Below are 23,268 nucleotides of genomic sequence, written 5' to 3'. Positions count from 1 at the left end.
GAGCCTCATCCCCCCAAATGGCCAGCCCCACAGTTTGAAGATCACTGGTCTAGACTATCCTGTTCTCAAACATTTGATGTCTTGCCTATGGAGTCAGCACACAGTTCTAAGTAAACACAAATCCTAACTCTTGATTTTTTTTCTGTGTGATGCACTGTTTTTTCTCAATTCAATATTTAGGTACAAATTGTACGTACAAACCCAGTGTCTTTCAATTTCAAAGCACCTTTCCTTTTTACAAATGCAGTCATAAAACACCTCTGTGCAACAATACAAACTACAAGACAGAGAACAATGTTAGAATCATCCCATAATGTGTTATTTTTGTTATTCGTATATTCTAGGCATAAATATGACTCTCTATGTATTGATACAATTGCATACGTTCATTTATTAATACAAACTAAAAATTAATTGAATATGTTAAAATTAGAAAGATGAAATGTAAAAATAGAGTGTAATACTGTTCATGCAATTTGTAACACTTACTAAAATTTCAAATCAATATCAAATCACCAATATAAACTGGCACATCATTCATTTCCAAGCACATTTTCAATTTCATACCAAAAGCTGGGCAAGTGATATCTTAAATGATAATCTACTTATATGTATTTTTTCCACAGATAATCACTATTAAAATAAGTTGTCTCGCAGCTCTCATATGCCATCAGAAGTGTTCTACGTAGAGGACTCAGATTCTGACATATAGTAAAAGATGCCTAGTACTTTCAATTTGATCTGTACTGCATATACGGCAGTTCCTTAAGGTTATGTCAATGTTTGTCCACGCATCTTTGATTTTACAAATTTGGCCATTATTACATTTTATTGTCATAGTCTTGTCTGACTTGATAGTTGGGAAATTCAAAGATATATCTGGGTATGTGAGCCATTTTAGCTACATAATAAAGATATTCCTACAGTGTGCCTTAGTTGCAAGGTCTACCGCATTCTGTATATAGTCAAATTATATGCCTTTATGTCAATTGTATTCGTAGACAACTCACTTAGCTTAAAGTTATTGCTCCGGTATATACCTTCTTTCATTCATTTATTCATCACAGTGGTCTTATAAGATATATTCTCAGTCAGGTACCCCTTTATATTATAGGACATCAGTGTATGTAAGTGCCATAATAGATTTCCTATATAGATTAGGTTTGAGCTTGATAGTGGTAACTTTCACAGATGTTACTGATAATTCAACATTCAAATATGTTATGGGTAACCATCTTAGTCTCCTGAAACAGTAACTTTCCATTTTGATTAATGTACTTGATCATTGGCCCATTTTTCAGATCCATGCAATATTGTAGGAACATTGTTTGTCTGCTATCTCCAATGTGTGTCTGCTATCTCCAAGAGTCTTAACTGAGTATTGTGAAGGCATCATGAAGCAAGACACAGACAACATACTTAAAGTTCAAAATAAGATCATTTATTAAAGCAAAAGTTGATGGTTTAAGGCCTAACTTGCCCTATATTTAGGTGGGATTTCCCTTCCTGAACGAAACTAAGGAAAGTCTGAGTCAAAGAGTTCAACTTAAAAGTCTGTTTGTGTCCAAAACCTACCTTGCCCTCACAACTAAAGCTAAACAATGTGTAACGATGTCAATAATCAAAGAAATGGTATTCAACACAAAGTCTGAGCTTCTCCTAGCTCCTTGCCTCCTTTTTCGTCTCCTCTTCCCCAAGTTTAAGAATGTTTCACAAAAGTCTTAAGATTACCTTCTCAAGTTAAAGGCAATACAGTTCTGCACAATCATCTGGGTTCCCTGCCCCAAGTTCAAAGCAACAAAGTTCAAAAGAAAAGAAAAGGGTCTTGAGGCTCTGTCCTCAAGAAAGCGTTTGTAGTTAATCAGGTCTCAGGGTTCCCTTCCCCAAGACTTCAATGCCACAACTGATATCTGTTTCAGTCTTTCATAGTTCAACACAAGTATGGGCCAACTTGACCCTCCTTCTGGTTTTCATCACCAGTTCACTTGTAGTGCTTCTTCTGGATATAGCTCACAATGTCTATGGCTTTCACACTTCACGGTTTCTTGGTCTAGGTACTGTGGTCAGACCACACGGTCCACCTATCGCAGGTTGCGCAACCACAGACCCTAGGCTCTTTAGCCCACACAGGTTGTTGTCTTTTTCCCCGGTGTACAGATTCAGATTCACTTGATTCTCTTTGTCTGCCTCTTAGCTTTATATATAGGTTAACACTTTCCTTACTTCTCTTTGTCTGCCCTTGTTTTTGCCATTATATGTTACACACACCTCTGTGCCAGTCTTTGGACTGTTAGCACTGTACTCATTCATAAAGGTCACTGTATTGCAGTGGTCTGGTTCATGCCCCACCTTTCACACTTGCCCTCTTTTATGAAGGTTGCGTTTAATTGGGTACTTTCCCTTTTATCTTTAATCCGTTATATGTTTTGCCCATATTCAATATGCATAGCTTGTTCTCGTTTAACATTTTCATTCAGTTCGGTATTCAAGCACTTTATCTACTTGGAAATACTGAACTGGTAACAATAAATTCCAGTCAGATGCTGCTTTGCATATTTGCACAAGTCAGGTTGTTTACAGTGAAGTAATTCACCGGCACTATGCACTTTATTTATTGATGCACTTTTAGGTCCTTATACACTTCTACATAAACGAGGCCAGCAATTTTGCTACGTGTATACGAACAAAGGCCATGCTTATGTGAAGTAACTGTGTCGGAAGCAATAGCGGGCAGTACTGGGCAGCGTTACTTTTGCACATATATTTCTAAACATATAGAGATATATTAGAGTGTTGGTACTAATGTTATTCACAGATTGTTAACGCATGTTAAACACCAAGTGATTATTCATTGTGGGAAACTTTTCACATTAGGTACATATATTTTTCCATGCAAAGATATTATTCTAATTTACCACACTCTTTTTGTAAATGCGATCTTTTACAATTGCAATGTAATGCGATCTGAATATTTTACACATTTTAGCAACTACGCTGATTATTGCACGTGTAAAGATGTCTGCCTCTTTGTATTTCAACAAGCATCTAGCTTTAGACTGAGACATTCTATATGGAGTCAAGAAGATAGAGACTGTTGTGTTACTTAAAGTCACCTTTACTATGTTTGCACTCCTAACGTGATCAAGCAGTGTGTGCACAGCGAAACGCGTCGTTTCTTGTCTTTTTCCTTGCCATGCTGACTAACTGAAAAGTAAAGGGATTTGTTAGTCTGGAAACGCTTTGGTGTTTCTGCCTCTTCGGAGAAAGTCACCTGGGCCTCTTCTGCTGTTCTTGGGAGTGCATCCCGTCCACTATTTCTTCTTTCCATTCTGGATCAGGTTTTGTTTTTTGCTGGGGAAAAAAAAAAAAAAAAAAAAAAAAAAAATATATATATATATATATATTCACAAACACACACTCTTCTCAGGTTGTGACACTGCAAAAAAACCAGAATGTATGTACGAAAATTACCCAAGCACACAAGACCCTGATGTCTTCTTAACAAAATCAAGTCATCTTATTTTAACATTATGGTACACACAACATTGCAGGCACGCCCAAATAGTGCACCAACCCACATGACAGACAAGGTAAAAAGCCACTCACCCTCCAGGGTGGACTATATTTATATACATATATATACATATATATATATATATATATATATATATTTGAGTGTTGGTTGAAGTTTTCATTCAGCAAGGTGTTTAAGATGCATATTTTATCTTTGGTTCGGGTTTTCATTCAGTTCGTTATTCAACATGTATATTGCAGCTTTGTTTCATGTTGTACGTCAGTTCTTTATCTGTGCGCAGCCTTCCCGACGTTCCCCCGGTTTCGAGTGACCTCTCCGACACTCACCGGCTTTTGGCTCCTCCTGCATTCAGTCTGCTTCTCCTGCTGGCGGATAGCCTTCTGCGAGCCCCGCCCGCACTGTGTGTTTGCCTGCACACGCCGGGGCCTCCGCTTCCCCGACACAGACAGCGTCCCTACTCCTTTCCTGTTTGTCGGCAGGATTAGCAACACTCTTCCCAATATTGAGGTTCCCACATCTGTGGTAGCCCCACGGCTGAACTGGCCTTGGGCTCTACAGCTCCTCGGGGCATTGGCCGGCGTCCTGGCTTCCTCGCAGGCCCACCACGCCCTTCTCTTCACACCACGGGTCTCCTTCTGGTTTCTCCCCCACAGGTCTCCCTGTCCTCTCTCTGCTGTTCTCTGGATCTCCATGTATACACCTGCAACCACTTGACAGGTTGCAGGTGTGTATTCTTAATTAGATTTGCCTGACCATAGTTAAAGGGACATGCCTGACCCTCACAGCTCTCTGCAGGCATCTTCATCCCAGTACTGAAGTGGAGAAATTGAGTTTCAGTGTGTATTGCTCTTAGTCCACCTATTCCTCGTCCCAGTACTTTCAGAGCTCAAATGAGGGAAGCTGATTTACAACAGCCTATAAAGGCCGGGAAAGGGGTAGGTTGGTCATCAATAGGGGAAAGGGCGATACCATGTCTCGCCTGTGGGCACCCCATGACCAATCCCCAAGGACCCTCCACCCAGGTGATTCTCACTCGCTTCTCCACCCCTATGGTCTGGATCCAAAAGTGCTGGCCTTTCCCTGACCACCTGAGAAGAGGGTATCCAGAATTACATTTGAAAAAGACTGAAAAGGAGGCAAGTATTTGTCATAAAGACCTCCATACAATCCTACCTGTATCCTATCATTTCTATAAAGAAAGGTCATAATCTTAGTCTTCGCAATATTAATAGCTAAACAATTCTTTTGTGCCTATTTAGCTAAGTGATCTAGGTGTATTTTGCATCGCTATTGGTAGTATCCATTAAGATTGAATCAGCGTGTCCAAGCCATTGTAATCTAATAGCCCCTAATTTTGGAGAATATGCTCAGGCTGAGGCTAGATCGTTAATTAGATTAGTTGAATACAGATTAAACCATTGGTTTCATCTGGCGTAACTAGAATGTAAACAAGTATCACAGTTTACCACCCGGACTATATCTCACCAATACAGTATTATCATCCTATGTTTTAATCCTTTTTAGCAGTCCACAAATAATTGTATCATCTATACAGTTTGTGCCATAGCAGTTTGCAATGTACTGTATCGAATGTCTCACTCAAAACGACAAATGCCACGTATAAAGGCTGATAATATGTACACCAAACCTGTTCTACAATAGCGACTAAAGCTAGGATATTGTGCATTGTGTTTTAACGTTTCCCAAAAACAAATCTGATTAAAGGCAGTAACATTCATCTCCTCTGTCCACTCTGTTCTTTTAGCAGGTACGTTCAGCCTTACTAAAATTTGATAGCTTTTAGGCTGACTCTTAGGTCCGTGCGTATTCATAGGCACTATAATATGTCTTTCCAGCTCTCAGGGTTATCCCCAACACAGCTAATATGTTTAAATGATGTGTGCAGTATTCTCCCCCCAAAGCACGTGATTTTTCTTAAGTAACAGATTATACATCCCATTTGCTCCTTGTGCTTGAGAACTATCAACTATACTCTTCCATATCTCTGCCTTGTTGCCCGTGATGCATTATTTCCAGTCCAATCTATCCTGCCATGTTTTAGTCATAAAAATTGTGGCTGGACTTTCCTCTTGGAATTATCGGTGGACAGTCATCCTGTGAACACTGCGTTAGGTGTATAGCCTCTGTAAAGAACTCATGGTGGCAACAGTAAAGACAGACAGAAGTGATCACGGGGGGTTTATTAAACTGTATAAATGGGTTGGAAAAAAGCCTAATCTAAACCTAAATCTAAGATGGGAGCAAGCTACGACCATCAAATAATAAGCCAGTCCTAGTGTCGTCTTGTCAAAATAAAAGGGCCTGTGCTAAAAAAAAACTATTGCCAATCCTTGCAACTAAATACAGAAAAGTATGGGATACGGTTCTTGAGAAAGAAAAAAGTGCTCACAAATGATAAGTCAGGATATAGTAGCCAGGGTTCTCCCTTCCTTTTAGCACGGGACAAGGTGGAATTCTGGAGCAGAGCACACACTCGAGCTTTTGTTAGCACGAGCCTACAGTTCCGTTCACAGGTACCAGGACTTCTACAAAATAATAAACAAAAGAATTCCCTTTCGTTTATACGTTGGGTGATGCCTTTCACCCACTGGATCCCCCTCTTCCGTGGTCAGATCCCTCTTGAATGTTAGCCTCCCTCCGCCGGGTGCACTATGGCTTGTATTCCAAGATTTTCAACTATCTTCTTCGTTACATTAATGATTCTTAATGTCTTTTTGAACAGCTCCTGGTGAACCTCCCTTTCTCGGGTTCAATCTTGTCAGCACAAATGTTCATGGAGGCATCAGGCTTTCCTCCTTTTATCAGCATCCCTCCATCGGGTTCACTCTTGCTAATCTTTTATCTCGTCTTTTGCGGGATTCGCCTCCCTTAGCTTTTCGTTACTTGCCGGTCAAAGACTTTCGAATGTACAGCGGATTATGCTAGACCTCTGTATGACCACTTTGACACTCTTCTCGTGGCTCTCGCACAGCCCTCTGATATTGGTAGTTTCAACAAAAATGGGGCATCAGTTTAGAGTCTCTTGTCGTACACCCACATGGTGTCGGGCCCTTTTAGCTGGTTTTCCCCTGCGACCTTTACAGTTCTTTGAACTTTTCTTGACTTGTAACTTTCATTCAGCACAGTTCGGTTTCTTATTGGTTCTCACCTTGACTCACCGGCGGGGATGAAGCGCTTGGCATTATTTGTATCTAGAGTCAAGGACGGTACCACGGTAGCAAGCTCCTTCTGTTCTCCTGCTTAGCAGCGTAGGCGCGCTCCATGTACCGTTGACATCTGTTGCAGCACACGTTAGCTTTTGTTTGCGGTCTTATGATTTCTTCCACAGGAATCGCGGGTCAGGGTCAGAAAGGGCAAGGTCTCGTCTCTGCTTGTCACCCTCACATTTCTCGACTCCTTTCTCCTCCTCTTGAACTGCTGCCCTGGGATAGATGTCTCGTCGTGCTGACCACCCTGCTCGTAGTGGGCTTTCATGCTCTACCTTTTATCCCTATGGGGAAGGGAAAGGGGCGGCAGGTGTGAGTGATTCTGGACAATTGTCTGACTTTGCCCGACCCTTGAGTTGGGACATGTCCGGTAAAGGACCCTAATGTTAGTCTGTTGTCACTTGTGGTGAACGAAAGTGTTCTTGTTATAAACGGGGGGAGAAAGAGAGGTTGAGTATCCTATATAGTAGCATATGGAAGCGGGGTTATGAAAAGGCGAATACCGCGTCTCACCCGTCTGTCCTCCCGCACTGGTTCAACCCCCAGCAACTCGATCAATAGTGATGGCCGTGTCCTGGCCACCTGGATGATAGATCCCTGGGGATTAGTTTGGGAGAAACCTTCAGGTGTGTCAAACCTCACCAATTCAATGCAAAGGTGTCTTCTGTGATTTTTACCAAAGATGCTGCAATTAAGAGCTACTAAAAACAGAAGAACAAATGTCATCAGGTTTGGCACCATCAATGCAATACGGAAATCTAAAATGAAGGGCTTTCGCACAGGCTCAATAAGGAGGACTCTCCATCATATCATTATATCACTGTTTTTCTCCTTGAGACTAAATTCCCAAGAATGTGGCAGTTGGAATATGGTTACAAAGTGTGGGAATTTATTTCTATCGCTATGTCACTTGTGCGATCATCTTCTTGTATTTTTTTCTTTTCTTCTTGTGGTGTAGGCCTTCACAGAAGACATCGGCTTCGATTCCTAGCATGCCAAAACAGACTACAACTTCTCCCAACACACCCAAAGTCTCACCAAGCTCTCCGCGTCCTCCATCACCTGGCAATGTTAGACCAATGAAAAGGGACGTACATGAGATGGAGAACGAATCTGGAAAGAGGACTGCAGAAAACACAAATCTGAAAGCCCTCCCGCTCTGCCCTGCAGTGGTAACTGAACAAAGCTTTTCCGAAAAAGAGACATGTCAAGGTAGGACATGACATATGAAAGCCTCTTAGATAGTTCACACATTAGCTCTCATTTCAGCAGCCTTCCAAAATTATTTTTGCATTCTAACCATTTGCAAGATCACACAGGTATGTCTGAAACATTGTACTGATGATTGTACTAGCTAATTGTCATGGCACTGAATGCAAGTTTAAGATAAAATCCAGACACTTCCATGTGCTGTGGTTCAAAACGTTTTATATGGTTATCTCAACAAAAATTGATTAAAATCACTAAAAGTAACATTAACTCATTAGCGAGCACAAGCACATTTTTTGCCCGTTTAGGCTTTGTCCAGGCGGTATTCATTAACAATAATTCCTTATCACTACCCATTATAATACTTAACAATGTTACTTTGCTCCTGTAAGTACATTGTCAACCTAGATATTCAGTCAATCATAACCATTTATGTTATGTGTCCTATAAATCCACACTCTTTTTTATCAATGTATTCTGGAAAAAGAGAGAGAAAGATTAATCACTGGTCCAGAGAGACACCGACAAGAGACATAACAAAGAAAGAATAGCTAGTACATATTTGAAATTCATTCAAAAATGACTGTTAGTGAATCAATTAACATTTGTCCCTTTCCAGTGCCATTCGTGAGCAAACATTACTTCAATCGTCAACCCATGTTGTCTAATCATGATTCCAAATCCCACACCTCTAATGGTCAATCCTTCTTAACACTTCTTCACGTGGCTATCCCTATAGGACTAAACAATGATTTGTGTGTTATACCCCTCTTACCTCAGTACCCGTTCTTCCAATTCCCTATATTGAGATCACTCCACTGAAATCTGGACAATAAATTGTAGTCCTGTATCCTGTGATATAACAAAGAATGTTATCTAATGTTATTCCTTTTGTACTACAATTCTATATATATATAGTTGTGAACAAGCGGCGAGTTTTGCCGCGAAACGCGTTAACGCCCCAAACGGGAATCTTTACTGCACTATGGGAGTGCCATATTTTGATGGCTTGTAAATTTTGTTTGCTGAGTTGTAATTTCCAATAAAGAAAAACTTTTTTTCTGAAAACGAACATCTTGTGCATCCGGACGTTTTCTATATATATATATAATCCAATCTTCCAATTGTTTGCTATATTGCAGTTTACATGACAATCTACAAAATAACAGTGTATGTCCAATTAGTTAAAGTGTTTCTAATCTAAAATTTCACTCATAGTAAACCCACCCGTTGCCATAGTTACCTTGAATCCGCCTCCCAAAGTAAATTAGTCATCTGTATGATATGGTTGGATTCCAGTTTCATTTCACATCCAACATTGAAATTGAAATCCAATAGAAATCCACTTTGGAAAGTGGTGAATTCAACCAATGCAAGTCTTTTAGTCTGACAGATAGGAACAACAGGAACATAGGAAGCCTTGTGGACCATCACAGAGTTGACTGATACCGATCTTGGTCTTTTTGAGACTCAAAATCACAATGACTGAAAATGCTTTAGGCAGGAACACCCACACATGCAGGCTTTCCTGGGCATTAATGGCCCAGAGACCAATTTAAAGGCCAAAGCGAAGCGAGCACATTTTAATTAGGTTTCCAGTTCTGTAACTTTCTTGAAAGTCCACATGGATGGGAGTGGATTTGCTGCAATTGGAACCCACCATATTGCTAAAGGTGCAAATATGTAATTTGTTTTAATTATGAAACTGCATGCATAGATCCTGCCGGCTGTTAAACAAAGACACAAAACAAAAACCTAAGAATTAAAGTCACCAGGGAAACTGAGAAGGGCAACGTATTGTAGTCCCTTTATCTTTCCTTTAGTGGCCAAGGGAGCACGGAAGAGTAGTGTTGGCAGGGAGGTGGGTGTGGACAGAGAAAATCAGGGTGGAAGTGGAGTGTGTAATGGAAAAGATGGGTGGGGTGCTAGGGAGTTCATCTGGTTTGAAAGTCTGGATCCAAGAATGCTACTTCTTGGCACGGAGGAGCATGATGAGAGATTCTGGCGCCAGAACAATATTTACTGGGGTAAAGTGTGTCTTAAAACTTGCCCTTGACCAATAGATGAATGAATACAAATTACATGCGCTTAAAAAAAAAATTGGAGAGTGCCTGTACATTCAACGCACCACCTACTGTATAAAAAGCTAAATGCTAGGTGTGCTTTGCCAAAAAGAAAAACCAAGGGAATTCCTGCATAGTATTGGACCAAGCAGTTGCTTCGAAAGATCTGAAGAAGTTGACACTGATGGCATTGTTTAGATTGTCGAGATTTTTTAATTCTCAAGATTACATGTGTTGTCTTTGTGAGAACTCACCGCCAAGGCTGTAAGCAGCGTGGAAGGAGTTGTCACACACACTCTTGTACACACACCTGACAATACTGCCACTCCTGCCCGTGCTCACCATGCCCAAAACTCTAGAATCACTATAGCTCGCCCCGCTCCCTCTGTATCATCTCATTTCCCCTTCACATCTCGGCACTCACGTGGGCCCCCTGTTGACTTGCGTGCACTTGCACGCCTCAGCCGCAACAGAACGCTCTCCAGGTTGCGTCCTTTCTTGCATTGGCAGCTTCCTTGGCGCCTAGGTTATCGGCAAAACGCTACTGTGCTTCCGCGTCGCGTGACCAGCGCTGTATACTCGCGTGACCCGGAAAACCAATCACGTGATGCGGCAGCACGTCATGTGACGGGAAGTAATGCCAGAACCACGAGTATTTAAACGCAGCTTTTCGTGGACTCGTTGCTTCACAGCTGTTCTTTGCAACCTGTTTGGCGTTACGTGTTTCTTTGGATTTCTTGACTTTTCTGGATTTTTGACCTCTGCCTGTTTACTTGGACTTCGCTTGGATTATCTTGCTGGCTTTGTTACTTTGGATCATCCTGTGCATCGAACTTGGACTGTTTATTGGACTGCAAAACGGATTTCCCTTTTTGCATCTGGCCTTCCTTGGAACTTCTTGCTTCAAGCTTCACAGTATCAAATCACGTTCTTGTCATCAGGTGGTGCTCACGCCATTCTTGGGACTACTGTCTATCTGCCCACGTGAGTCCCGGACCCCTACCTCATAGGTTCATTACCTTTCTCCTGATCACTCTGGTAAGACCTTTTTTCACATTATTTGGTACTGTCATTTGCTTGGTACTTAATAAGTATTTTCTTGCAGCGGATTGGGGTCCCAGAGGTTCGCGGTTCTGGAGTTGACCATTTCCACCTGTGGCCTCAACGGTCGCACAGGGAGTGACTTTGAGTTCTCTCTGTGTGGCATTTGGGGACAGAGGACTCTTCTGCCTACACGACATTCAAGTCTCAACAGGAGTGCAGATCAAGGAAACCTGGAAATCGCTGAAGAATTGTTCCCACTATTGTAACCCTCCGCTGTGTTAAGATAACTGAGGGATCAAGTAATTTGAAGAGGAGACACACACACCCACGATACACCGGCTGGAGGAACAAGAAAGAATAATCAATACCACTGGACTTATAGGGAACAACCCACTTTCAATATGGAAGGGAAACCAACCTGATCAGCAGTCCGATATAGGAAGGTGGGTTATGGATGATACTAGTCCCCAAAAAGAATCCTGATGAGGCAGTCACCTAAAAGACCCAATCACAAGAACACACCCTGAATGAACTGAAGAGTTAGGGTAATAGGTTCTTACCAGAATATGATCATGAGAATCACTGAAGTCCAAAGTACATGTATTTCCAAGTTCTGTCCCGACAGCACGAGGACACCTGGCGAAGTTCTTTGAAGCACCAAAAATCCAGAATCCAGAAAATCTACCCTGATGGCATGATGACGCCTAGAGGTAATCAGTCCCAATCAGCAAGCATCTCTAGTCTTTATGTGTATTCCCCACGTGCTGTTCCAAGCTGGGAGTTAGGATGGATGGTATCCGTAGTTCAGGCGAAGTAGGCGATGTGGGGGCAGCAGCTGGAATTGGAGCGCAAGGCATAGACAGTCCGTTACACAGAAAATGGGTTTGACAACATGCGGGCAGCAACAGGGATTGGAACGTATGGCAGAGGCAGTCCGTTACACAGAAAATGGGTTTGGGTTTGGCAACGTGCAGGCAGCAGCAGGGATACCAGAACGACAAACAAGAGGGCTGAGGCGAGACAATCCGGGAACCGTAGCAGGAGTCAGGAATACAAAAATGTAACAAGAGAAACATAACGCGGAAGTCCGAACACATTTCAGTCAGAAGCACTGGGCTGACTCTGAGGGCAGGCTTTATTCTCCTGGTCCGAGAACAACAATATGGACCAATGGATGGAGGATGGCGGATCACACTCTTTTATCGTTTCACATATATCGATAACATTTTTTAAAACAAATTTCATTTTATTATGAATAAATATTCAATGTTTAAAAACCACAACAAATTACGTAAACCATTTTCTACACAAATTTCACACAGCCAATCTTGGGCTCACATATCTCTCCCCACCTTACTCTCACTCTCCTTCAAACTCCACACCCTTTCTTCATTCCATAAATAAATGACCCGCTACAATAGGTCACTCCCAACAATTCTATTCTGAAATTTCCAGTTCCCTATTTCCATTTTCAGTTGACTCTGTAAATATCTCCGCAGATTCTTGGTCGACATGTGTTTTGGTTGTCAGTATTGGACTGTAACAGTAATGTCCATTCGATCATGCAGCCTTCACCAGGACGAAAACAGGAAAATAGATCGATCCTGTTACACACTGTAAGGTGAGCCACACCACTAGTGTTTGAACGGTACACCAATTCTTATCATTGCATCATTGTCGTTGGTCCAATAGAACATTTCTTTTCCAAGGTATTAAATACCTATAAGCACCATGGACTTGTACATTACCTGGCAATCGGTGTACCTAAATGCCTATCAATCTTGTGTTGGATGCTCCACTACTCCTTAGCCGACATATAAACTTCCTATTTAGTAGAGTCTCATCAGTCTGTGTGGATATATTCTCACACTTAGATTGTCAAAGTCTCCACATCCGACATATGCCTTCGCGCTGCTTTACTGCATCCTTTGCGGTTACTAGTGCGACATCGCCTGCGACGGATTGAGACCGTGGAGCATACATTGGGAATCGGAAGGAAAACAAGAGGACTACGTGCTAAGTACGAGCTTGCCTACACTTGTAAACCTGGAAAGCGCCCAGAGGATTGTGGATCTTATCGCCCGCTGTCCCTCATCAACACTGACGTGAAGATTTTCGCCAAGATTCTGGCGTCGCGACTTAACCCAGTGATGCCATACATGGTCCACGAGAACCAAGCAGGATTTGTAACGTGTAGGTCGACCGCGTCCAACATATGCAGGTCTTATAATGTGCTAGCCGGGATCCCAGCGAATTATAAAGGGGTCGCCATATTCTCCAGCATGGGGTCTGGCATGGATTCACATGCTCATGAATATTCCCCGTCGTCAGGCTGGGAATCCTCGGTAAAGAAAAAATCAGTATCAATTTCGTTTCTGATCTGTCTTTCTTAGTAGTAACCAATCACTGACCTCTGGGTCATACTGCCCCCAGCCAATGACTGCCCTCTCCCTAAGCCTTTACCTTTGGCAGCCATCCTCAGATTTTTACCGCACGTTCAAATGTTGGGAGTTCTCGTGCTTTAGCTCTCGAGTTTTTGCTGCGTTTCGCGCTTTTTCAGGAGATTTTCTCATTTTTTTTGGTTTAATCGAGCCTCAAGCTCCCGTTTCTACTACCGTTAACGGGGACCCGTTTCCGAATTCTTCTACGCCCCTCAAGGGATACGTTTTCGTCGAGTTTACGCTTCTTGGAGGATTCCGGAAGATCTGCGGCCTACCTCAACGGACATGGCCCAGGACAAGCTGTTCAGGTGCTGCCCTGGATGCGGATTACAAAATGTTTTCAAGGAGGACGAGCATTCGCGATGTCTCTACTGCCTTCATGAGGACAAGACGCACGTGGAGAAGGACTGTGCGTTCTGCAAGAACCTTTTGGAACGGACCAAACAAGATCGTCGTTCCCGCCTCGCCGCCTGGCTGGAGAAGGGCACAGCAGGTGAGAAGGCGAAGAAAAGGTTTAAGCGGTGTTAGGCAGAAACCTGTGCAGTTCCCTTAGGGAACACTGCAAAAGATTTAAGACTACAGGTGTTGGCAGTAAACCCACTTGGTAGCAGTCTGTACCACCCAGGTTGACCTGGTAGCTGTGGCTGAGCAGTCAGACTTCCCTCAAGAAGAGTTAGGCAGTATGCAAAGTATACACAATAGGCACTCAGATACAATAATACAAGCAAACACTGACCAGAGCTTTGGTATCAAAGTATATAATTATTTATTTAAAAACACACAGTTGAAACACTCCAGCACTCTTATTGTAAAATATCCTAAACACAGTTACTATTATGATATATACACCCCTTTTTCCCTATTAGATAAATCACAGTAAAACACCACTTATTTTCATACAGAGGTGAGCGCTTAACTAGATTGCACTCTAATAAGTTTGCGAGAAAGGGGGGGGGGACAGAGAGGTACACCACTCTATGATTCAGGAACACTGTTAGCAAGGCAGAGAGCAAAAAAGTCACTGATGAGCCAAAGTCCAAAGGCTGGGCCCACTCTTAGAGAGAGCAGAGCACAAATGCGCCCAAGATCACACAGTTACACTAGGCTTAGAAAGTCTTGCAGAGGGTTCAAGAAGAGTTTAGAGAGGCTTAGAAAAGTTTAGCCAAGGTGTCCCAGGCTAACCCAGGTTCGAAAGCCGGGGGCTAAATCTACCCCGTACAGTCGGTAGCAAGGGAAGCCAGGCGGGACACAGTACCTTAAGTGGGAAGGATCCTCCAGCGGTGGCAGTTGTTCCTGGTAGTGGGTGCAAGTTGCGTTGTAGTCCAGGGGAAGAGAAGATCTCGACTTGGAGGAAAGATGAAGGTCGTTGCACTACCAGGGAAGAAACCAGCCGCTGAGTTTTCCGGTTAAAGCTGGTACCTTGGTTTCGCGGTCGTGGTAAAACGTGGTATCCCGGTTGCCGGGGTGCTTGGCACGGGCAAGGCGGCCACGAGGTACGTCGGGAAAGCGAAAAGACGGTGAAACTGGTTATCCCCACCAGTCAAAGGAAGAAGACTCTCCGGCGGGAGATCTCCTGTCGTTGGGAAAAGTGGTGAGGCAGTCCAGCAGGGCTCCACCGGTGGTGGTGTCGTGGCAGGTCGGCTCAGCTTCTCCCTCGTCAGATTCTTAGGTCCTGTGGCGACTTCTGAAGTTCCAGTGCCCAAAGCCCTGCTTTTATGCAGAAAACCCCCATTCACTCAGCCTAGCTGTCACTCAAACATGCTAAGTGGTGAGCCGGCCGGCTCCCCACTTGGGCCAATCAGGATGGAGTGCGACATGAGTTGCCTAGGCAACTCAGTCCAGGGTGCCTAAATTCCCCTCCACGCCTCCTAAGTACCCCAGACATAGTGGCACCACTTTGGAGGGCTTCTGTGGAGAAGCCCGCCAAAAAGTGGAACAAAGGGCTCGACTTGGGTTGGAGTCACAGAAGAGAACACAAACGCCATTTTAGAATCAAGTTTTGGCAAAAAATACCAACCAGAGAATTCATATTAATTAAATAAACCGGCGGTATGTTCGAAGCTACCATAAATAATTAAATAAAGATAGTAGCCTAAAAGATGGGAAATCCCATAGGAAAATATTCGCGGTTGAATATAAAAAGTAGTATCCACTGCCACCAGCCAAAACTCGATCAAGGGGGACGGAGACGTGCCCCCTCGACTAACAGACCCTGGGGCCATCGAATTGCCCCAGCCAGTACGTCCACAATATGATGGTTTGTACTGGTTCTGTTCAGAATTTAAGACTAGTGAAGTCAATGGTGACTTTACATGCCCTGGGAGACAGTAGTCAGTCCCAGGGTATGTAGTCTATACTGGGGGGTCACTATGACACCCCTGTGTCACTGCACTGAGGGTGCTGTGTAACACACATCACAAAAACACATAAAGCCCTATGGAGTAAAAGACCCCATAGCCCATTAAACACATCTAGATTCAAAGAAACACACTCAAATCATGTCCAAGAGTGAGGGTAAAAGAGTCTCACTCTTGGCAGGAGAAAAAAATAAACCCCAAAAATCCAGCAAAGCTGCTGGGGGACTCACTAGGTTAGGAAATTCAACCTAAACAGAGAATTCTCCCTAACAAGCGGGCTTCTAAGTCCTGTGAGGGCGCCCCGGTGATGGGGGCCCAACAGAAGGCCAAGCACCCTGAGTCCGCGGGCACCGGGAGCGCCGAAAGGTCGGGCTCTTTGGCTGCCAGGCAGGGCGCGACTTCCCCGGCACGTTCAACCACGAGCCAGCACTCTGGTTTGGGGAAGAGGAAGTCTGAGAACCCGGGTAAGCTGCTGGAGCGGCCCCGGTCGATCTCAAAGGGACCCGAGGGGGAGCGAGGCGCTGACCCTCCCCCCAAGGCCCAGGACGCACCTAAGGTGGTGAGGGCTTTGATCCAGCCGGCAAAGCCTCTATCGAAGTGGTTGCTGCGACCCTGGCGAAGCCGGCTGAGACTACGCCAGTGGAAATGGCCTCTGGGCTCAGAGTATCCCTGCCACCGCGGAGGGAATCCTCTTTCCAGCCCATCGTTAAGACCCCCGTGAAGACCCCGGCGGAAAAAGAGGGGGGGGGCCGTGGCCATTACAGACTCAGAATCAGCCTCACGCCGGACTCTGTCGTCTCGGCAGCGGCCAAGAAGAAAGCAGCAGGTGTGGCAGCTTCAACTTCCACTTCCCCGCCGGACAGCGAGGGCAAGAAGTTTGACTCCATGGGACGACGAGTCATCTCGTCGGCGGCGACGACGATTAAGGCGGCCAATGCCTTAGCGATCGTGGCCCGCTACGACAGGGAGCTTTGGTTCAAGATAGCTCCCCTGCTAGACTTCCTACCGGACGACAAGAGGGCGGAGGCCCTACAAATTCTGCAGGAAGGAGAGGTGGCGTCGGATCACGCCATAACGGTGGCAACAGACATTGCCGACACCGGATTTCGCCAACTGGGCAATGGAGTGTGCCTCCGACGACGAGGATGGCTCAAGGCGATGGACTTTAGCCAGGACGTCCAGACCAGAGTGTTGGATATGTCGTTCGGCGGCAACAACCTTTTTGGGAAGACGGTGAACAAGTCGCTCCAGGCCATCAAGACCGACTCGGACACGGCCTGGGCCCTAGGGGTACTTCAACAACGACGGCCCTTTAGGAGCTCCGGAGGCAGACAGGGTACCTCCAAGGGATCCAGCGGTGGCTCTTCTACATACCGCCAGGCGGGCCGCTACTTGTCCCAGGAGGCCTACAGAGGTCGCGGCAAGCAAGGGGGATTCCGCCGTCGTCGTCGTCAAGGAGGCCAACGCGGCAAGGCCTCCTCCAAGCAAGACTGAACCGGCCGTGGCGTCGGGCCCCCACCGAAGCACCCCGGTGGGAGGCCGGCTGACGAAGTTCGTCAGCGTGTGGGAGTCCATCTCCACCGACCGTTGGGTGCTGAACACCGTGGCCAACGGGCACTCGCTGGAATTGCAAAAGAGGTGTCCTCGCATTCCTCCCGTGGCCAGGAAGGAGAATCACGTCCCTCAACTGCTGTTGGAGGTAAGGGCGATGCTCAAGAAAGGTGCCATCGAGCTCGTCCCCAGGAGGCTCTGGGGCTCCGGAGTGTACTCAAGGTACTTCCTCGTCAGAAAGAAGACAGGCGGTTGGCGCCCCATCCTGGACCTGCGTCGGTTAAACAAGTACATCAAGGTGCAGAAATTCAGGATGGTCACCCTCCAGCACGTGCTCCTCCAGCTGTCCCAGCACGTGCTGGGACAGCTGGAGGAGGGCGACTTCCTATCGTCGTTTGACCTGGAGGATGCTTACTTCCACATCCCCATTTTCCTCAGATTCGTGGTCCAGGGGCGTCACTACCAATTCAGAGCCCTGCCGTTCGGATTAAAGTCGGCACCCAGGGTGTTCACCAAGTGCCTGGCACCAGTGGCGGCGTGGCTGCGCCTGCAGGGGATCCACATCTACCCCTACCTGAACGACTGGCTAATCCGGGCAAGGACAAGAGAACTCGCCGCCGAACACACAGCGAGGACCGTCTGGCTGCTCACGGAACTGGGTTTCGCCATCAACTACCCCAAATCCCACCTGGTTCCGTCGCAAGTAGCACTGTTTCTGGGAGCGAAGCTCGATACAGTGGGGCAATTGGCCTCCCCGTCGGAGGAGAGGACGAAGGCCATTCTGGGCAAGGTGCGGCACCTGCTAGCCACGGACGTGGCCAGGGTGAGGTCCATCAAGTCCCTCCTCGGGATGATGTCCTCATGCATCTACCTTGTACCCCTTTGCAGACTTCGGATGCGTCCGCTACAGGAGTTCCTTGACGCCCGATGGTTTCAGGTGACGGGCTGCTTCGAAGACAGGATCCCTCTCGACGAGGAGTTCCGTCGGGCGATCCTATGGTGGGATACCCGTGCGTACCTCACTATAGGCACGGACTTTCAGACCCCGGCGTTTCAGGAGACTGTGACGACGGACGCCTCTCTGAAGGGTTGGGGGTCCCACACCGGAGATCTCCACGCAAGAGGCCTTTGGCTCCCGGAGGAGAGGTCTCTCCACATCAACATTCTGGAGCTCCGAGCAGTGTTCTGGGTGCTCAAGTCGTTCCTTCCGTCCCTCAAGGACAAAGTGGTGAGGATCTTCACCGACAACACCACCACGATGTTCTACGTACGGAAGCAGGGAGGCACCAGATCCCCAGCCCTATCCAAGGAGGCCCAGGATCGGTCGCACTGGGCCGTCGGCCAGGGGATGTTTCTGGTTCCCTTCCACTTGGCAGGAATAAAAAAACACCATCGCCAACTCACTCAGCAGGGAGCTGCGCTCGTGCCACGAGTGGGAACTACGTCAGGACCAGGTGGATCGGCTCTTTTGTCGATGGGGCAAACCCCGGATCGACCTTTTCGCGACAGCGACGAACTCCAAGTGCCAGAGGTTCGCCAGCAGGTTGCCGCAGCTGAGGAGCATGGGCGATGCTTTCTCGTTCCCTTGGGACGGCCTGTTTCTATACGCGTTCCCTCCGTTGGCGTTGCTGCTCCGCCTCATCAACCAGCTCAAGAAGTCCAAGTGCAGAATGATCCTCGTCGCACTGGCGTGGCCGAGGCAGATCTGGTTCCCGGACCTTCTGGACTTGTCAACGTCCCCACCAGTCAAGCTGCCGGCGGACGCGGATCTTCTCTCCAGAGTTTATCACGACCCTGAGTCGCTGAACTTGCAGCCTGGCTCCTGCAGCACTAGAGTTTGGAGGGTACGATATCCCGGCTGACTGCAGAGAGGTTCTTGCAAAAGCCAGGGCGTCCTCAACTCTCAAGTGTTTCGGTCACAGGTGGAAGAGGTTCTCTGTCTGGTGCCGTGCACCGAAGATTAACCCTCTGCGGATTACGGCCCCTCAAGTACTGCCGTACCTACTGTCGCTGGCCAAAGCTGGACTGGCTCACGCCTCCATCAAAATACATCTGGCTGCCATCTCCCGATATACCAGGACTACGGGACGGGCGTCCTTGTGGTCTCATCGCCTGGTGAAGGAATTTATGAAGGGACTATTCTGATCGTTCCCGCCGGTGAAGGCTCCTTCCCCGGCGTGGGAGCTTAATGTGGTGCTGACCAGGCTCATGGGGGCCCCATTCGAGCCTATGCATTCGGCGCCTTTGAAGTTCCTGTCATGTAAGACAGCGTTCCTCGTGGCCATCACCTCCACACGACGAGTGGGAGAGATCCAGGCCCTATCTTGCAAGCCTCCATACTTGACTTTTCATGACACGAGGGTGGTGCTGAGGACGCACCCCTCCTTCATGCCCAAGGTGCTGTCGGACTTCTACCTCAACGAGCCCTTGGTGTTACCTGTTTTCGTCCCGTCGCCTTCGACGCCGGCCGAGAGGAATTTGAACTCGCTGGATGTAGCTAGAGCGCTGAAGTTCTACGTGGACCGCACTAAGAGTTTTCGGAAGACGTCACAGCTGTTTGTGAACTTTGGGTCTGTGAATCAAGGGAAGGCTCTCTCGAAGACTTGCATTTCCAGATGGCTCTCCAGCTGCATCATGCACTGTCACCGGTTGGCAAACCGACCGCTGTCCGGCCGTCCGAGAGCCCATTCGAGCAGAGCGATCGCTGCTACCACGGCGTTCCTGTCTGGTTGCCCCTGCTGGACATCTGCAGGGCTGCTACGTGGAGGTCGACGCACACCTTCACAAGATTCTACCGTGTCGATCGGGACTCCTCCGTCCAGGGTCGGCCAAGCAGTGCTGCGCAACCTGTTCGCCTAAGGTGAGCCTGGTGAGAAGGTAAGAATTGCTTAATGTTGAGTTTTGGATTTAATGCTTAATGTTGAGCCTTTGCCACCTCCCGTGGTTGTGCATGTGTGTACTGCTATGTATTCTTTTATTCATGAGCATGTGAATCCATGCCAGACCCCATGCTGGAGAAGGAACAAGTTACTTACCTGAAACTGTTGTTCTCCAGCATGGGTCTGGCATGGATTCACATGCGAACCCTCCCGCCTACCCCTCTGCGGTTCTTCACTTGGTCATACTGCCACTTTGCGTGCTACCAAATCTGAGGATGGCTGCCAGAGGCGGTGCTTAGGGAGAGGGCAGTCATTGGCTGGGGGCAGTATGACCCAGAGATCAGTGATTGGTTACTACTAAGAAAGACAGATCAGAAACGAAACTAATACGGATTTTTTCTTTACCGAGAATTCCCAGCCTGACGACGGGGAATATTCATGAACATGTGAATCCATGCCAGACACATGCTGGAGGACAACAGTTACAGGTAAGTAACTTGTTCCTCTCTGGATATGAGGAAGGCCTTCGACACGGTGTATTGGCCGTTCTTGTTTGGGGTGCTCCACAACTACGGATTTGGCCCTAATTTTATCAAATGGGTAAAACTCCTGTATTACGGTAATGCCACCTTGTGTTCTATTTCTTCTTCTCTGGATTCCAGGCCTTTACTACTGGTGCCCAGGGGGGGAGGGGAGCAGGGACAGGGAACACAGGGTGCTCGGGGGCTTCTCAAGCCCCATGGATCCGCTTACCGCTCTGCATGTTTCTTCACTCCCTGGAGGGCCCGGTGCCAGCCTCTTCCCCCACTTTCACTGACCTTTTCTGCTCCTTGTTGTGGCAGCGCAGCGGTTTAGAGCGGGAGCAGCCCTCTTCCGATTTACAGCATTGAGCGCGGGCCGCTTTCTGTGTTCTTTTTGGCGTGCTGCTAGTTGGCACCCCCGGGGGCACACCCTTGGGTTGTCCCTCGCGCCTGTGCTTCCTTTGCTGGGGCCGCTACAACGGCTGACGGGCTGAGCAGCTGGCGTTCCCTGACACCGGTGAGGGTTGGGGCCCGACCCCAGGGGAGGATGTTTGTCTGCACCACGTTCGTGGGGCTGGTAGCTCCGATTTTCCTCCAAAATATTCCTGCCAGATGCTGGCCCCTTCCTCTACTTGATTATTTCGCTCTTGCAATAAATGGGCTGAGTTTACATTGATATGCTGCCATTCTTCTTTGAGTCGTGGGAAGATGAAGGCTCAAGCAGCTATTTTGTCTGTGCCCCTGGTGGTCGCCTCGTATTTGCTGTTTAGATTCCCCATTTTAACAGAATCTCCAGGTCGGATTCTCCCAGGCATAGCTGTTTGGTTCCCGAGTTTTCATCCCCAGGAGGGTTTCACTGGCCTCATTCCTTTCGCTGATTTGTATCGCATTCAGGACTGGAGTGAAGAAAGGGAGGCCTTTCCAACATTCGCCTTTGACCGGACTTCATTCTCGGATGAGATTACATTGTGGGGTTACACTTCTTGTTCTCAAAGTCACATATAAGTGTTGTTATTGACAGAAAGCAACCCTGAATTTACCTCACAATGCAACAGCAATACCAGCAGCTGCTTGCTCGAATGCAGAACCTCACGGTAGAAGTCCAAATTCTAAAGACTGAGAACACGCTCTTAAAACAATTGGTCACACATGTCCCTTTTTAGACATGCCCCCTGTTCCTCTTCCAGGGGGTAAATACGACAGTAAGCCAAGGAAACTGAAGGAATTTCTAGAGTCATGTACGGTTCAGTTTTCATGTAAGCCTGCATACTTTCCTTCCTACAAATCAAAGGTAGGACATATGATTTCCAATCTGGTAGGATGGGCACTGGCCTGGGCCACTCCTACCACAAACAACCTGATCCTGGACTCTTATTCAGGATTTACCAACAGTTTAAGGGCAATGTTTGGCAGACAAGAAATTATAATTTCAGCGCAAGAACATTTGCTGGACTTTAAACAGGGTACCAGGGACAACCTGTCATTCATAGCCCAATTTAAACAAATGCCCCATGAAACTGCATGGCCCGATGATGCGTTAGTCATGTTGTTCCACCGGGGGCTCAATGACAAATTGAAGGACGAAGTGTTCAGAGTCCCTCGACCAGGCAGTCTAACAGAAATGATAGCACTGGTTATGCAGTTAGACTATCGCCTCCAACAGAGTCATACGGAAAAATAGACCGGTAAGGACCTCTGAAGTCCCTCAATTAACACCCTCGTCCAGTCGAGAAGCAGAACCCATGCAAGTAGGTACCGCCAGAGGACCATTATCGACCGAGTAAAGAAATTGGAGATGCAACCAGGGACTCTGTATGTATTACGCGGCAAGCGATCATCTGGTCAAAGATGGTCGGATAGCGCCTCCCAGAAGATCGGGAAACGCTCCTTCCCGGTCGTAGAGGGAAATATGATCCGGGAAGGTGCTTAAAGTTCCCAAAACACCCCATTAACGGTGGTCATCAGGGTTGATTTACGCTTCCAAGATTGGACCATTAAAAGCATACGCGCTTTAGTGGATTGTGGAGCATCCAGTCTTTTTAAGGAAGAGTGGGCGAGTAAGAATTAGATTACCAAAACTACCCAACCCATAGTCATTCCAGTAGAAGGAGTGGATGGTACCCCTCTTTCCTCAAAGAACACACGGGACTGATCATTATGAATATCTCTTCTCATGCTGAGATTTGTTTCAACCTCATAAGAGCTGCTCATTACCCTATTATTTTTGGCCTCCCATGGCTGAGATTCCATAACCCCTTTATTAATTGGACTGCAGATTCGCTCTTTTTGGGCTCGGAACATTGCATCCAACACTGTCTCACTGAAGGATCGATTGGTTTACAAGCCGCCACTGTTTCGGTTTCTGACACCCTGTTCCCAGTTCCCATCGATGATATGGTCACATTACATGCTCAATACCAAAAGTACGAGAACGTCTTTTC

At 46.7% G+C, this 23,268-nt stretch overlaps 1 protein-coding gene across 11 annotated transcripts in view; it reads left to right on the top strand.

Annotated features, from left to right (window-relative positions):
• Positions 1-23,268, top strand: part of MAP7 (microtubule associated protein 7) — a 1,989,984-nt gene that overhangs the window by 1,090,696 nt on the left and 876,020 nt on the right. For all 11 annotated transcript variants that reach the window (XM_069606765.1, XM_069606764.1, XM_069606762.1 and 8 more), the window contains one exon: positions 7,721-7,974. In XM_069606765.1, coding sequence (XP_069462866.1) covers positions 7,721-7,974 — 254 coding nt within the window. The remainder of the gene's footprint in view (positions 1-7,720; positions 7,975-23,268) is intronic.

This window comes from Ambystoma mexicanum, chromosome 4p (assembly GCF_040938575.1).
Source record: "Ambystoma mexicanum isolate Mex_15411 chromosome 4p, UKY_AmexF1_1, whole genome shotgun sequence".
Taxonomy (NCBI): domain Eukaryota; kingdom Metazoa; phylum Chordata; class Amphibia; order Caudata; family Ambystomatidae; genus Ambystoma; species Ambystoma mexicanum.
Note: the sequence above shows the minus strand (reverse complement) of the source record. Positions and strands in the feature narration are given on the sequence as shown.